Genomic DNA, 17609 nt, shown 5'->3' with positions numbered 1-17609 from the left:
GCTGTAGCTGCAAATATCATCTGGCTGTCTGGATATTGTGACTATATAGGTCATGTCAACATGAAACACAACTGGGAAGCATTAATTGGATAGCTCACCAGTGACACCATTTGCAGGTGATTACTTTTAAATATTATGTAGATCTTTGTTCAGCTTTGGAATTTCAGCAGCTATCTGGTTGCTAGGGCCCAGTTCACCCTAGCAATCAAGCAGCAGTTTGCATATAAGGCCAGAATAGACAGACAAGTAATAAAAAACACAAAACCGTAGTCTCACAAAGCAATAGTTCTTTGGCTAAACAGCAACAACCAACCATAAAAACGAAGTGGTTAAGAAACAGGACAGTCTATAAAAAGTTAACTTTCAGGTGATTGATGGCTTTATTGAGCATGTTGGACTTACTGCTTTCTATCCCTTTGCCCTCCCAAGCTAACTGGGTTAAATCTAGTTGACATGCCTCGGTAGCTTATACCACAGCATTGTGTCAACTTTCCCTTGAGGAACAGCTGCAACCAGGGTTCCCGGATTGGCTGTTTTTATGCCACATTGGGCTACTAATTTAAGTACAAACCTGCCAAGGTACAGTTTTGGGCTATTTTTTGGAGCCTGGGTGGGTTTTTAGTTTGGAAACTAGCCAAAGTTTTTTCCTCCTAGTGTGCCTGTTCCACTGCATGCTGGGTAATGTAGTTTGTGTCTAAAAATTAGGCTATGGCTAGGATTAGTATAAAACTACAATACCCAGCATGCAATTGGACAGTATAGACAGAAGCTCCATTTTGTATTCATTTTTGCTCTTTTAGGCTCAGCCTGTCAGTTCTACAACCCGTTCCCTACTCTATAGGGCAGTGATCCCCAACCAGTGGCTTGTGAGCAACATGTTGCTCCCCAACCCTTTGGATGTTGGTCCCCAACCCTTTGGATGTTGCTCCCAGTGGCCTCAAAGCTGGTGCTTATTTTTGAAATTCTGGTTAGGAGGCAAGTTTTGATTGCATAAAAACCCAGTGTAATGCTAAACAGAGCCTTGTGTAGGCCTCCAATCAACATAGGGGCTATCAAATAGCCAATTATAGCTCTCATTGGCACATCCAGGAACTTTTTTTTTCATGCATGTGTTGCTCCCCAAAACTTTTTCCATTTGAATGTGGCTTATGGGTATAAAAGGTTGGGGATCCCTGCTATAGGGTATGTGATGTGGGGGCAGTTCTGCAGTTGATCATTAAGCTATAACTCTCAGGATATCTTGGGGCTGCTGAGAGTTGTAGTTCAACACACCCATATGTATATCATGTCTGGGGATAATGCAACATTCTGAATCTATAAGTGACTTCCCAGTTGGACTGGGCACAGAGGGAATTATCAGCCATCCCAGTAACTGGGTAGTGATTATACACTTTAATAAGGCAGGTTTTCCCATATATAGTTTCATTTGTTTTAGTATTTTTTTCATTGTGCATATAGGACTACTTTCAAAGTGGTTTTTGCTAGTGTGGGCTGCTTTTAGAACTGACTGGCTAGTTTGGAAAATAAATGTGGCGACCCTGGCCGCAACTACACTTCCCAAAGTGCCTCAGGCCTAGCGCCGCTTTACCAGCCAATAGACGCGTCGAACGTCATCCGCCGGCGCCGCCCTAGCGCTGTTCGCTGGTGTGAGGGCGGAGTCGCAGGTGCGTCGCGTCACTGCATGGCCGCCAGACGGCGCGATACTAAAGCTGCTACTGTTGCGCCTGACGTCATCATGCTCCCGGCCCCTGGGCTGCCGGTACCGGGTACAGTTCTCAAGCTAAGCGTATCGTCCCTGGACGTGTTCGCCGAGGTGCCATTCGTGCGGCTGTGGTCCGGCCTTGTAGAGTGCAGGAAGGAATACGAAGCGTTGGAGAGTGAGGTACAAGCGGCGGCTGTAGGGGGGCCCCTAGGGGCGGGAGACTGGAGCCCGGCGGTAGGCCACTGGTGCCTGGCTGAGATAGACGGACGCTGGCACCGCTGCCAATTGCTTCACCGTAAGGGCTTCGAGTACTTTGCCTTCCTGATAGACGCGGGTTACACGGTGCCTGCCCGGGCCCATCAGCTGAGGGAAGCCCCCCAGGCCCTGTTTGGCCTTCCCGGGGAGGTGCAGGGCTACCTGCTGTCCAACCTGGTCCCCCAGGAGCAGAGAGCCTGGAGTGGGCAGGCCCTAGAGTACCTCAGCTCCCTGCAAGGCCAACAGGTGGAAGGAGTTGTTGAAGAACTTATCTTGCCCCATGGGTTGGTGCTATTAGAGGTGTCGGCCATCTCCAAGCGCCTATTGGACCTGGGCTTAGCCAAGCCTTTCCCAGCCGCTTCATTCCGTTCTCTCATTGACACTTACTTTGCCGGCGGCCATAGCTCAGCCCAGACTAAAACATTCCCAAGCGTTCAACCGTCTGCCCAATCAAATCCCATGGCGCAAGTCAATCCCCGCCGGGCTTGGGTTTTGGACTATTTCTACCCGCAGTTCCAGGTTGGCGTGATCGAACCCGTGCTGGTCACCGAAGTCTCCAATCCCCACCGGATATTTTGTCAGCTGAGGAGTCTGTCTCATGAAGTGCAGAGGCTTTCCGACAGTATGCATCATTTTTATGAATTACAGAGCGGTTGTGGGGAGCGCAACTATATCCAGCCGTTGATTCCCGGCCAACCCTGTGCTTGCCGCGGCTCTGACGGTCACTGGTATCGCTCACTCCTGCAAGAGTACTACCCGGATAAGAAGCTCGCTATGGTCATCCATGTAGACTGGGGTCGCAAGGATATTGTTTCCATGAACTGTTTGCGCACGCTGGCAGCAGATTACTTCCGTATGCCTGTTGTGACTTTCCCTTGCTCCCTGTATGGAGTGTCGGATGGAGGCGTGGCTTGGGATCCTGCCATAATAATGGAGCTGCGCAATATGTTCCAAGGCAAGCAGTTTAGTGCCAAAATAGACTTCTATAATTCATATGAACATATGTATGTGGTCACCCTGTACGGAGACGATGGAGTCAATTTAAACTGTGTCTTTGGAACAAGGGCTCAGTCTTTCAGTTTTTCCCAAGCTCAGAAACCCCTAAGCCAGGATTTAGGCGAAAGCCAAGAAGACGTAAAGAGTCTCCCTCAAACACCTCCAGAAGCTTTTTATGTTCCCACTGTCCCTGTTGCTGAACTAAATATTTCCACTTTCTACGATGTCCTTGTGGAGTTTGTGGCTGATCCTTCCAACTTCTGGATCAGGACTGGAGAAAACGCCACCAAGTACAGTGAGATGATGGAACAGATAGCTGCTTTATACTCCAAAGCATCAAAGCTGGATGGGATCATGACCACCCCCATGGCGGGGCAGCTTTGCTGCACAAAGTTCAAAGATGACCGATTTTACCGAGCTGAAATTGTTGCTATTAAAGGGAAGATGGTGGAAGTGTATTTTATTGACCATGGGAACACAGAATTGGTGGACTGGTATAATGTAAAGAAGTTGCCAGCAGAACTTGGAGAAATGCCAGGCTTGGCCATTTATTGTAGCGTTGCAGACACCTATCCACTTGGAGACAGCTGGAGTCCAGAAGCAATACTTGCCTTTAAAATGGCTGTGGTCGATAAGAGGCTTGTTATTTATGTGCTGTCCAAAGAACATAATAAATACATTATTGAAGTTTTGGACAATTCCAGAATAGAACAGAGAAGTGTGGGTAAAATACTATCGGCAGTGGGTCATGCTAAATATGAAGAGGTGGAACCTGTAGCCCAGCATCCAGGAACCACGAGTGACATAGATCGTAAAATGCAGCAGCAATTCTCTGGTCACCTTAATAAAGATATAAGTTTACTGAAAGCTCGGCAGAAAGAGGTTGTCTGCTCGGTGCAAGAAAACAAAAGTGAGCCGTACTCTCCATTTGAAGATCAATTCTTTGAACCAGGCACTACAATAGAAGTGGTAGTGTCATGTATTATAAACCCCAGTTTGTTTTGGTGTCAAAATGCCTTGCACAGCGCCAAGCTTGAAAAACTAATGGCCAAAATACAAGACATTTGTTTAAATGCAGGTTGTTCTTATGAAAGAGGGGCTTGTGCATGTCTTGCAAAGAGTTCCTGTGACGGCAGATGGTACAGAGCATTCATAGTCAATGAAATGCCGGCTGGGAAAGCAAGTTCAGACCACGTAGAAGTCCTTTTTGTGGACTATGGCATCAGAGAAACCGTTTCCTTGAAAGATCTCCGCTGCATGGAAAGTGAGTTGTTTGGTTTAAAAGCGCAAGCCTTTAAATGTAGTTTGTACAACATTATCGCCCCAGACGGTGAAAACCCTTTTGAGTGGGACGCAATAACGACTTTGTCTTTTAATCGGTTTGTTGATTCTTTCTCCAAAAAAACGACAGAGTTTAAATGTACATTTTTTGCAACTGCTTCTTTCAAAAAAGAATTGTTTAACGTTGTAGATGTTTTCACTCCTTTCGCCAGCATTTGCAAACTGTTAGTAGAACAAGGCCACGCTAAACAGTTGTCTCACAGAACACTGGTGCCGTCAGTCCAGCTGCAAACATATTATTACTCCACGCATGATATTAAAATTGGTGGTGAGGAAGAAGTTTATATTACCTATGTCAACAGTTCCTTGGAGTTTTACTGTCAGCTTTCAAGAAATACTGAAACGATGGATATGATAGCATCCGCTACTACACGTGTGTGCAATGAAGTGAAAAAATTTCAATTGTCTCCTGGGTCTTTGTGTCTTGCAAAATTCAGCGATCAGCAGTGGTATCGTTGCTTTACTAATTTCAATAAAAACAGCACAGATGTATTTTTTGTAGATTATGGGAATACAGAAAAACTGACCAAAGAAGAATTGCTCCCTATACCAAGTGATGCCTACGAACTGCTCCATTTCCCAATGCAAGCAATTAAATGCTCTTTATCTGACATACCTGACACTATACCTAGAGAAGTGGTGTTGTGGTTTGAAAACCTTATACTTGATAAACCCTTGAAAGCGTTAATTGTCGCCAAAGAAACTGATGGTAAATTAATTGTAGAATTGTACGATGGCAGCCAACAAATTAATTCAAGCATCAAAGCTAAATTGGGATTGAAGAATCCTCGTACAGAAGGCTATTTTGGGAATGCTGAAAAAAGACACCAGCTAAATGATTTAGACAAAGGTGGAAGACCAGATTCTGCATTTAAATTGTACAACCAGGGAAGCAAATTCTCCTCAGATTTAGATAATCATTCCCAAAATGGTTTCACTCATCAGAAATCTGCATCGTTTGTGGCTAAAGAAAGGGATCAGTTTGAACAAAAGCCAAATCTGAGAACATCTCGGCCCTATATCCAGGACAGAGAAGTGTATTCAGTACGAAAAAATATATCCCAAAGTGGTTATGCTCCTCACAAAACAGGAGAATTTAGATCTAAAGATAGAGAAGCATTGGAGCAAAGACCAAATCTAAAAACCTCTGGGATGTACAGCCAGGGAAGAGAAGTGTCAATGTCACAGAATGGTTCCAACAGTGGTTTTCCACCCAAGAAAACCGGAGGCTTTAGGTCTAAAGAAAGAGAAGTGTCTGAACACAAGCAGAATCCAGATGCTTTTAAGGGCTACAACCAGGAAAGTAAAATGTCTCCGCAGTTACGTAATGGTTCACAAATGGAAGCGTCTTGGTCTTCAGAAAGTGATCGGTCATCTGAGCACAAGCCAGAAATTAATGCATCGCAGCAGAGAAGGTCCACCTTTCAGGAGTGTAAGTCCATACCGCCTCTAACAAAACTAAGTGACCTGCCGAAGCAAAATATTACTCCAGGTTTTAAATCATCTGTGTACATTTCGCACACAAATACACTTAGTGATTTTTATGTGCAGATTGCACAAGACACTGAACTAAGTAACATATCTGAGATCTTGAATAATGAAAAGAAACCCTCCGACCGACTGGATGAAAAAGATGTGAATTTGGGAGACTTGATTTGTGCTTTTTTTGAAGATGATGGGCTGTATTATCGTGCTGTCATAACAGAAAAACACTCTGATGGTTTACAAGTGCAGTACATAGATTATGGCAATACTTTAACCATACCTGCCAGCCAGATATATAAACTTCCACCGAGTTTATCCTCTGCTCCAGTAATGAGTATTTTTTGTGCTTTAGACAAATGCACTACAGCAGCGTGTGAGCAGAACATGGATGATTTGATGGTTAAATTTTCTGAAAGAACTGGTGATCTAGAGTTGAGCTGCGAATTTGTGCAATGTAACAATCTCAAGTGGAATGTGATTTTGTGTGATGATCAAGGCTGCATAAACGACCTCTTTATTTCTGCCTCTGATCCCTTATTAAATCCACCTTCACTCGAAGAACCCGATGTAACTTCTGAACAATTAAATGGTGTCAGTCATTATGTGTGGAACCTCCCTGCACTTGGTGAGAGGGTAGAGGCTTATGCGAGTGCCGTTGATAGCCCTGAACATTTTTGGTGCCAGCTGGTGACAGCCGATGTTGACTCTTTAGCAGTTAAAGTTCAGGAAGCTGGAGAACGTTCCGTTCATGATGGCAAATTCAGTACAGAGATAGAAGTTGGTTCACCTTGTAATGTGATTTACAGTGAGGATAATCATTGGTACAGAGCTGCTGTTACTAAGATTGAAGCCGACCAAGTGACAGTACGATTCGTCGACTATGGGAACGAAGAAATGCTTCACCTGGAACAAGTGCGAAGGCTTCCCGCTGATCTTGCCACAATTCCTGCTCAAGCATTTTCATGTTCCCTTGCTGGCTTTAATTTATCAGAGGGGTGCTGGAATTCAGATGCAAATACCTTTTTCTATGAGAATGTCACAGAAGGACTTTTAGTAATCTCTGTGCTTCATATACAAGAACTTGGGCCATGTAAAATTCCACAAGCATCTGTAAACGTAAGTTACAACGGAGAAAATGTTAACACTAAAATGAGACAGTTTTGGCAGGACAGTAATGAAATTCCTACCCCATTCCTGGAATCCTTACATGCAGAAGAAATTATAAAAGATAATACCATACCTTCCCAAGCAGTAGAGGATGTGGCTGACCAGTCTGAGCAAAGTGAAGAGCCTTGTGCCAGCGAATTAACAGAGACTCCGACAGTACCCACCATGTACTCCAACGCAGATGGAGAAGAAGTGACGGCAATCGATGAAACAAAGCTTGAAGCCCTTCCCTTATCTTCCACTGATGAAGCTGCAGAGAGCACCGAAAACACAGATGTTGACTGTAAGTTGTTTTTTTTATGCTTTTCCTGAATACTGTATGTATAGTATTTTTTAAGTAGCGTTAAGTTTTTTTTAGTGAAAAAATGTAAAGCTTGCTATTGGCTGTTCATTTGCAAAGTCCTGTCCAAATCAGTAGCTTATTGGTCCATGTATGGGACATGTCATCATGGGACATCTGCTTGTGTCCCAACCATCCCAAACAAGTAAATGGAATGAATTACAGATGTTTATTACAGTAGGTTGAAGTGGTTGTTCACCTTTGAGTTAACTTCTAGTACAGTGATCCCCAACCAGTGGCTCAGGGGCAACATGTTGCTCCCCTACCCCTTGGGTGTTGCTCTCAGTGCCCCCAAACCAGGGAGTTATTTTTGAATTCCTGACTTGGGGGCAAGTTTTGGTTGAATAAAAACAAGATTTCCTACCAAATAAAGCCCCTGTAAGCTGATAGGGTGCATAGAGGCTGCCTAATAGCCAATCACAGCCCTTATTTGGCTCCTCCATGAACTTTTATGGTGCTTGTGTTGCTCCCCAAGTCTTTTTACATTTGACTGTGGCTCATGAGTAAGAAATTTTGGGGATCCCTGTTCTAGTAGGATGTAGAGAGTGATCTTAGACAGTTTACAGTTGGTCTTCATTTTTTATTTTTGTTTTTTTAATTTCACCTTTTGTTCAGCAACTCTCCAGTTTGGAATTTCAGCACATATCTGGTTGTTAGCGTCCAAATGACCTTAGCAACCAGGGAGTTTAAATAAGAGATTGGAATATGGATAGGGGAGGGTCTGAATAAAGATATAAGTTATAAAAAGTAAGAATAACAATACAGTTGTTGCTTCGCAGAGGAATATTTTTTGACTTCTGGGGTCAGTGACCACAATTTTAAATCTGGAAATAGTCAGTTGAAGGCAGTAAATAATTAAAAAAAACTATAACAAATAATGAAGACTGATTAAAAAGTTACTTAAGGTGGCCCTACACGGACAGATATCAGCTACCAATTCAGGTCTTTCAGACCAATTTGGCAGCTTATCTGCCCGTTTATGGGCACCCCGACAGGCCTACCTGACCAATATCTGGCGTAAAATTGCCCAGATTTCAAGTTTGATTGTTTGGCCCTAGGGCCAAACGATTGCATTAGCCCAATATCGCCCACCTTAGGTAAGCATATTGGGTCGCCAAACAAGCAGATCTGACCATGTATGACCACCTTTAGAATTGGTCATGCTGTAACATCCTAAAAGTAACCACCCCTTTAAAAAGTAACAGTAGAAAAAACTGTAGATAAGCATTTCCTCTCAACACTTAGCTAGATCCCCCAATTCTTGTTCAGTGGGGCCCATTTTATGTAGTCTGTAAAATCACTCACTGACATTGAGGCTCTTTATGGTAAAGCCCACCATACACAAACGGACTTTGGCAATTTCGTTCATTGAAGCTTTGTCAGCTGTGCAGTTTAACCCTTTATATTTGTGCCTACATTGCAACAGAGTTGCAGGATGATGAAGGAATAAACAGGATACAAGGTTATTTGGCCACATATAGTAATTGAACATGGAACATTAGCGAGGGAGCTATCCTGCAGCCATCTCTGCTTAGCTCTGTATTTGTTCTTCGACACCAATGGCAAAATCAGTGATGTTTGGTTAATTTTTTTTACTGTTATTAGTCAATAAAAAAACAAACTTAGGCTTACAATAGATTGCATATCATTTGTGTTTTTTGAAATTTCCCTTAACCTTAGTTTTGTACATTTCTTTCCAACAGTAATGAGGACTGAATGTTTACTGCCTGAAATCCAGAAGAGCAGTGATCTGTCCTGTTTAGAGCTGACCCTGGATGAAGATGTTCCAGGTAGGAGGTGCTTCAAATGCTGCAGAAATGCATTCTTATTAAGATACACTTTTTCTTTGTTTCAGATGTGTTAATTTTAGGGGCAACTCCATTAGGGAGTATACCAGGTAGACAAAATTGTCTTTTAGAAAGCAGCTACCTGATCACTTGTACCAACCTTCTCTTTCCTTATACGTACAAACTTGATTCTGTCTATCCCAACAATCCACAGGTACTTACCTTGTTGTCATGCATTTAGTCTTTGTCTAAAGGTGGCCATACATGGGCCGATTTTAGCTGCCTATATTCCAATACTCTTCTGGGAAGGTTTCCATAAGATATTGGAACATTATTAGTGCAGTTTACTTCCACTTGTACCTACAAGGTTGGGCACTCATGGTGGCAAATCAGGCCTGGCTCACAACTCATCCCACAGTTATTCAGTTGGGTTGTGGTCAGTTGTGTTCTTCCAAGCTCATATCTGTAAACCCTTCTGAAGTCCAAGGGCGGGGACTTATACACTCCAGTAAACACCTGGCCTTGTTCATTGGAATGCTAGGTTTGTTTGCTGCTGATCACTTTTTGAATGCCCCACCCTTTATGCATATAGTTGTTATATTAACATTGCTTCCAGAGTTTGGTACTCAGCAGTGAGCTTTCCAGTTGAGGAAGTCTCATTTCAGACAGTGTCGGTGTACTTTGGCTAAAAAAGTGTACATTTAGAGCAGGGGTGGCCAATACATCGATCGCGGTCCACCAGTCGATCCCCCGTGGATCACTGGTGGACCGCGATGAAGCCGGGATGCGGAAGTGCTGCGTGAATGCGTACGTACGCATTCACACCACACATCATCAGTCCACCGCGGAATGAAAAAGTCTGGCCACCCTTGATTTAGAGGGTGTTACAGTATGTCTATTATTTATCAAGTGCAAAACACCCAAAAACTTGAATGTAAAAATTAAGCCGCTAAAAGCTTGCAGAAGTCAATGGGAGTTGTCCTAGGCAAAATCAAGCCATACTTGGAATTTGGAAACTCTAATATTTGAGATATTCAAGTTTTTTTTATTCAAACGAGTTTACCATATTAATAAATATGCATTCAAGTTTTTTTAAAATGCAAGTTGATAAATACGCCCATGAGGTTTAACTTTATTATTATGATATGGTATATTTTCTTTGTGCAGGTTCAGCTGTTACTCCTTTAGCCCCAGAAGATCTGTGCATTGATTATGATGAAAGCAACATCAAGGAGTCCTACTCAGGTACTACTACTGCACTTAATAGGGCAAATACTTTAAAGGAGAAGTAATTATAACTTTCCTTCTCCTTTAAATGGTTAAAAATATTAAAATTCTGCTGTTGGAGCAAGTTGGAAGCAATTACACGGGGCCATGTACACTTGTCTCTTATTGGCTCCCTGTGCAGTCAGAGTGTGCAGCTCCTAACTAATTTTTTTTATAGATGTTGGAGCTGGGGCTGCCTGATGTGGCTGGGGGCACAGCAAGCTATAATTAGAGGTAAAATAAAAAAATCCCTGTTGATAAACTTTTAACACTTTTCCCCAACTCTGTAGATATTACTGCAATGGATCAAGGAGAATTGCACCATACTGAAGATATCGATCTTTGGACTCCAGCTGCTCATGATCAAGGTTATAAATAATTTTTTACTTACTATGTCTAGGTTATAAAGCACCTGATCAGAGGTCATGCACTGACGCGGCCACTCGTAATGACACGTAGAACTTTAATCATTTGTCAGCTTGCTTGAAATAAATGCACCAAGAAATGTTGTATTTTGTAAAGAATCCAAATAAAATGTTATTTTGTTAAAGTTCAGCCACTTGTCCTTTTCAACTGCTGCACACATTCTGCTTAATTGCAGTTGAAAACTATGATAGGGAATTGGTTATCGAAGATTTATTGGTATGTAAATGCATTTGCTGTACCGCCTTCCTCCCTACATGCAATAAACAGAGTAAGGATTCAGGTGGGTGTAAGCGCACTGCACTGTTTATGAGCCACCCTAATACCCCATAGGAAATGAATGCATTAAACTGTCCAAGTCAAATTATTTCTGCTGCATTGACACCTGCATCAGACCTGGCAGTCTACAAAATAGTAATTCACCAAATCCACTATTTTCGGATTTGCTGGAACCCCAAATCCTTCGTTAAAGATTCCGCCAAATAACCATTTTATTTCAGCAAAAATGCTTGCATTTCATTTATAAAAAGGAGATTGTCGGGTGAATCATATGGGCAGAGAATATGTAAGCTTTTGCAGCCACAGCCAAGCAGATGTCTTTGGAAAGTTGTACTCTCTTGCTACAAGTCACATGCAGCTATTTAACCTCTATTTTGGAGGGGTAAATAGGAAAAGCTCACTTTTAGATGCTAAGATCGATCCTGTGGGGGTGCTTTATAGCCATTGCGCATGGATCAAGCCACAGAATATCATTCAGGAAGACAAGCAGCTGATCAAGGCTACAGTCAACCAGAGAAGAATATTCTTCTAGAGAAAGCAGAACCGTAAGTTAGTGAGAACCCTGATATAATAATTCCCTCATAGATATAAATGAACTCTGCAAAGTTGCTGCAGTTGCATTAAATACATTAACACTTACTTTTTTCCTTGTGCTCTAGATACAGTGGAGAAGCCGAGTGTCCTTATACGCAGAAGACTTTAATGATGATGATGACGGATGTCTGGTCCTTTACGGAAGTATGGAGAGTTTGAATGTTTATGGTCAGGACACTAAAGAGGTGTTCGTTTGACAGCTACAGTGATTTGCTTTGTCTTGAAGAGATAAGTACTGCTGGGTGTTTAACTCATTTATTCAGCCGTTTCAACCGCAGCATCTTCGAAGGGAGATGGAGACAAGTGAAATGTTAACAACAGAAAAAGGGGTTGATGGGTTGACCATCATAGTATATTTGTAAATATTTCTGCTATAGAAATGTGGCCGGCTATCATGGGAGTAACACCGTCAAATAGTTTTGCTCAGGTTAGTAGCCAGAGCCCAGCCTAGCAGAGTTGGACTAGGGGGTGCAGGGCTACTGCCTTAGGGGCCCCTGCACCTCCCAATGGACCCCTGCAGCAGCCGTCATACCCCCCCACCACTCATCCTTCCCCCTCCCCCGAGCGCACATAAATGAAACTTACCTTCAGCGCGTCGGGAGACGGGCAACTTGGGGGAACGCCCTGCAGGGATGGGTTGTGGCCCGCCGGGGCCCAATGGGTTTTTTCCCAGTGCCCTGATGACCCAGTCCAACCCTGCAGCCTAGATTGTATGCATTTTTATGGCCTGTTCAAGGCCATAACACAATTTGCAGATTGGTACAGAACATGATGTTAAGCATTAGCATCATAACCTTGCACCAATAGTGCTGTAAAGTTTATAAGCTTTCCCACTCTTTTAAGACAGGTGATGAATTCCCTAAATGGGGGTTTCTGCTCCGCATTTCCACAAGAGGGCGATAACACACCATTTTGCTAAACAAATTTTGAAGGTTAGCACTTATTTTATGTTTGCATTTCTTCTTTCTCTTATATGTATTTTTGTTCTTGATGCAATTGAATATGTAGCTGTTAAAATAACACATTTATGTGAATTCATCCTAAATGTGAAGTAATGGTCTCACCTATAAGGTAATATACCATTTCTGACTAACAAACTAGAAGATTACTTTGAGGATAAAATTGAAAAGAAATGAACACATTTACTTTGCAGTGAACAGGGTTGTTTATTTTAATTTTCTAGAACTCGTGGACCTAGAACATGCTCCAACGTAACCTTGTTTGTCACGCACTTGGTACCAGCATCTGCAAGAACTGGTCCTATGCTTAATGGACCTCTCCTGCAAAGTGACCCCCAAGCAGTGATTGTTGCAGGATATCCTTGGTAGTTTGTTCTGTAAATGTATGGGGCCATTTGGAATTTGTAGAAATTGTAAATAAAACTTATTTTGCTGTTTACGAATTTAGTTGTGTACTTTTGTACAGGTTTTTCTTGGGTTTGCTGTCCCAGCTCTACAAGCATATACTACTGTGTATAAAGCAAAGGCTTCATGATATAGACTGCAGATGCACCATGCTTCATACCCACACTGCAGGATATAAGGAAGAGTTTACAGAGACGGGTGTACCTCTCTGCCCATAGCCATCACTGTTGGGTTTAAGCGGGGGCTGCATAAAGTACAGTAACACTGCTGAAATAAAGCAGAGGCTTTTGGATATATGTTGCACATAGACAATCCAGGATGACCATCACCATCTTGCGCATACATGCTACTATGTATAATTCATGGTATACGTTGCTTTATATCCAGCAGTAACAGTTTAGGTACAAAGTACTGTATGGTATCTATTGTACAAATGCTGCTGTATGTAAGACAAAGAACTACATGCTATAGATTGCACATATCACTACTGGGTGAATACATAATATAGATTGCATATAATGCTGGGTATCCTTGGATATAAGGCAAAGGGCTGCATGGAAGTGCTTGAGAGAGGCAAGGTTGCTGCTAGTAACACACAGGACAGGTAAGAGGCAAGGTAGAAACTGTGAACAGACAATAGCTGATATGGTTGGATGGCACAGTAACGGGGTTCAGCAGAGTCTGTAGTTGAAGTTCAGGGAATAGATCAACCAATCCTGACTGATAGGAGACAGGTCAAGTTATTATCAGGGACTGAAAGGGGAAGCAGCAATGCTCACATTACATAGTGCCCAGCAGGAGGCGTTGCAACATTGCCTTTTTCCTCATAGAATTATGTACCATTCACGTGCTTAATGCAAGAGAATGTGTTGCCTGTCACACTAAGTACTGACTCACTAAAAGCTAACATCAGATAATGGCCACTTTTGCCTAAATGCACTTTCACTTGAATGTTCTTCTATTTAATCAACTATTTTAGTAACCGAAAGGTCTGATTATTAATTAGTGTTGTTTTTGGCCAAGTATGGGGTTTGTAAAAAGATGTTTTGTTTTTTTCCTGTCATTTTATTGCTGCTGGAATGAATCATTCTAGCACAAAAAATAATTATCTAAATTGTTAATCCCTGGACACAGTTTGCGTAGGGGATTGAAGTTCAGATGCTGAGCTACACTAAAATACCCATTGTAAATGGGTGATTACATGAATATGTCTGAACACTCAAAGCGATGTATTTAATTTCATCCCCACTGCATAGGCACAGTAATGGCACCATAACACCATTTATAATGTCAGTCAGCAAGTTGCAGTAAATGATAATGATAAATGATCCATATGTGTATCCATATGTGTCTAAAAGAGAATTTTAAACAGATGAAATACATGAAAAATGTGTCTTTATAAGATATAATGCCATGTTGTTCCCAGTATAAAACAAGCCTTCTTAGGTGTCCACTGAAATGAGTTTTAAAAATGGCTTCTCCTTTTTTATTGAAGAAATTGCCAGTTCTGAGATAATTGACAACGTCCCTATTGACAAAGAATGTGACTACAGTGTGCAGGAACCCACAGAAGAAAGCTCTGCTAGCACAGGACTGGAAGGTACAACCTTTATTATGGGGCCTGGCCTTATTGTTGTGAGTATGCGTCCTGCGTGTCATGTAATCCTGCTTACAACTGGGTACATCGGATATATATTTACTCTGTACTATTGTGTATATTCGGATCTCTCAGGGGTAGATTTACTAACATTTCTCATTTCTTGTAAAATAAACTCGTTTCTGTGAATGTCTTACATTTACTAAAAAATTTGAAATGAACAAAGTCCAGTGCGAGAAAAGTTGAATTTATAGACTTGTCCCATGAAAATGGCAACTTTTTTGAATGGTCCCACAAAATACCAGTGTCAAAAAAAAAAAAACCAAAAGAAAGTTCCTCCAGGGAAGAAAAGGGACACCTGCCATTGACATGATCTTGGCAATTTTTAGCTGGGGATTTGGATTTTTAGCCGTTTAGACACAACTTTTTTTTTTTTAGTACAAAATCTGAATCAGAAAAGTATTGATATTGTAATACTACAGTTACGAGCTGTATTTAATTTTGTATCTGAAGCATAATGCCCTTACTAAACTGCTGAATATTCATTTCTGCAATTGTAATTCTATGTTTGCATGTCCCAAAAAGAATCACCATTTAAGATAAGAAAAGGGGTTGGGAGGGTTCACATATGTATAACTGCGCTCCTGTTATACTGCTGTTTATACGTTTGGAACCCAGCCAAAGGGGTTGTCTTGAGGTGGAGCAGCAAGTTTACTTTTTCATCACTACTACCTATTGAACACTATTGGATAAAAGCGCTGAGGACCTGGTATTGTATATACCGCACAACATATTCCTGTGTATTAACTTGTGTACAATAAGACTGATCTGTGATGTATCCATTTTATACAGAGGGTCCTGCACCAGAGAAAAATGCATTCACTGAGAACAATGATGGTTTAGAGCCAGAAGCTGCCAATCTTCAAAGCAAAGGAGAAGGTGATAATATTATTTAATGTGATTGATTGACCTGTCAGGTCTCATTTTTCACATATTTACCAATTTTTAAACTGATGTGCATTCCTTTATCTTCCTGTCACTTCATTAATGGTAAAATACATCATATCTGTAAGGAAGTTACAAATTTGCTCATATATTGTCAGTTATACAAGTCCATTGAGAAGTAGTACGGCGGTGGCTGGAGGAGAGCCCAGTTAAGGGCAGATTTGTTCTGCAGCTTTTGTGGAACAACTACCAGCATCTGTTAGGTCTCTGAGTAGTTGTTTTACGGCAACAGCTGGGTGAACTAATCCGTGCCCACCCATATTTTCACAACACTGGTAATTATTCTTATTTTCTACATGTATGCTACATTTGATACCTAGGAAAACTATATATTATATATAATATTTTTTCAGCACATTCTACGCTTTTCAATATGTCCTCATAACATTTACCTGCAATGCAACATTCTTTTTCAGGATTCCAGCATTATTGTACCTGCTGCAATCAGATGTTAAGTTTTTTGTGGATACCATAGGCACAAAAAATTTCACTGGTTAGCAAATTTGCATGGAAAAAGGTTGAAGTAGAGCTTGCAAGGTTAGGGTATAAATCTACAGTTCTTTAAAAAAGTGCACGGCTCAGCAAAAGCCGTGAATTTTTTAATTGATATATTTTGCAAAGATGCTTGAAATTATGTTTATTTTTTAAAAAGCTTAAGTTGTGTTTGGGTGGAGTTCCCCTTTAATGTGCTGACATGTACAGTGCTTATACTAATCTCTAATAGCAAATTGAAAATGATACTTTTTCAGATATAGCAATGATGTAGACAGTGATATTTATTGCATTGCCATTTGCCCTGTTTAACATGACTTCCCTCTGACCTATCCTTGCAGAATATCTAGTGCCAGAGGAGAGCACAGTTGCTGTATGTGAGAGTGAGGATTTTGAGCCAGAAGTTGATGTTGATCTGCCGAGAAAGGAAAATGAAGGTACTGTTCTTTTACATCACTAACCAGCACGTCTGATTGGTGATTGTTTATAAACCCCCCAATCCTTAGACTTTTTGCTGCTTTCCACTGACCATTTCTGTGTTTACTTATAAAAAGGACTTAAGATTTCAGGGGTAAATTCTGACAGAAATAATTTTCAAAGTTCTTAGTTGTTTAATAGCACCATTATCATTTTGCCTAGATGTTTGTTTAGCTTTGTGTAGTCTTCATTTGAAACCCATTTTTGATACAGACTTACCTGCATATACATATATTCCAATACCGGAGGATGATGGTGATGGTTTGGGCAGCCCCAAGGAGGCAACCAGTCATGAAATAGGTGACGCAGAAGGCTTGGGAGAGCAGAACCAAGGTAAGCATGCGTGTATAGTGCTTGTACTGTACTAGCCAACAGCAGGAATTCCATTGCTTGTGCACAAAGTATTTGCCCATTTAGCTACTGGTTATCCACTTCTATTTTAAAATACCTAAGGGTTTTTTTTAATTATACTGTCCTTATTATTGGTGGCAGCCTTTGCTACTGTTCTAGTTAAGCTTGTAAATGGAAAAGCCCCCCCCCCCCCCCCATTTACAATGAGCTCGTCCATATGTAAAAAAAGGTTAATAAACACTATCTGAGCTGCCAAAAAAAAAATATGTATAAATAAGAAGAAACCATGATGGGTCTACCTTTAACATGGAGGTTTTATTTACTTGCCTTCCCTTAAGCTGACCACCATTCACACCCACCCCCACACTTTGTTTCATGGTAAACTGATGGGTTCTAGGACTTCTACTTTCTGGAAAATCTGTGCACCACCCCTAGGACAGAGGAACTATGAGTCCAAGAATCTATTACGTCTACATGAAACAAGGTGAGGGAGGGGTGGTATGACTAAAGCCAAGCTAAAGGTGCATGAAATGATCCCTGCAAAGCATAGGGACGACCCATCATGGTTTCCTCTCAAATCTGTGGAATACTGAAAAATGAAGTGAAGAGGTTTGGCACGGAGCTAAGCTCATTTAATACCCTGGGATGAATCCCATACAGTCCATGACCTTTGTTTACCTTTACATGT

At 41.5% G+C, this 17609-nt stretch overlaps 1 protein-coding gene across 3 annotated transcripts in view; it reads left to right on the top strand.

Annotated features, from left to right (window-relative positions):
* Positions 1-1542: 1542 nt before the first annotated feature.
* Positions 1543-17609, top strand: part of tdrd6 (tudor domain containing 6) — a 33520-nt gene continuing 17453 nt past the window's right edge. For all 3 annotated transcript variants that reach the window (XM_031903011.1, XM_031903010.1, XM_018094487.2), the window contains exons 1-8: positions 1543-7229; positions 8990-9076; positions 10241-10318; positions 10630-10707; positions 14495-14599; positions 15449-15535; positions 16435-16530; positions 16784-16903. In XM_031903011.1, the coding sequence (XP_031758871.1) occupies positions 1682-7229; positions 8990-9076; positions 10241-10318; positions 10630-10707; positions 14495-14599; positions 15449-15535; positions 16435-16530; positions 16784-16903 (6199 nt within the window). In that variant the 5' untranslated portion in view covers positions 1543-1681. The remainder of the gene's footprint in view (positions 7230-8989; positions 9077-10240; positions 10319-10629; positions 10708-14494; positions 14600-15448; positions 15536-16434; positions 16531-16783; positions 16904-17609) is intronic.

The sequence above is a fragment of the Xenopus tropicalis genome, chromosome 5 (assembly GCF_000004195.4).
Source record: "Xenopus tropicalis strain Nigerian chromosome 5, UCB_Xtro_10.0, whole genome shotgun sequence".
Classification (NCBI taxonomy): Eukaryota; Metazoa; Chordata; class Amphibia; order Anura; family Pipidae; genus Xenopus; species Xenopus tropicalis.
Note: the sequence above shows the minus strand (reverse complement) of the source record. Positions and strands in the feature narration are given on the sequence as shown.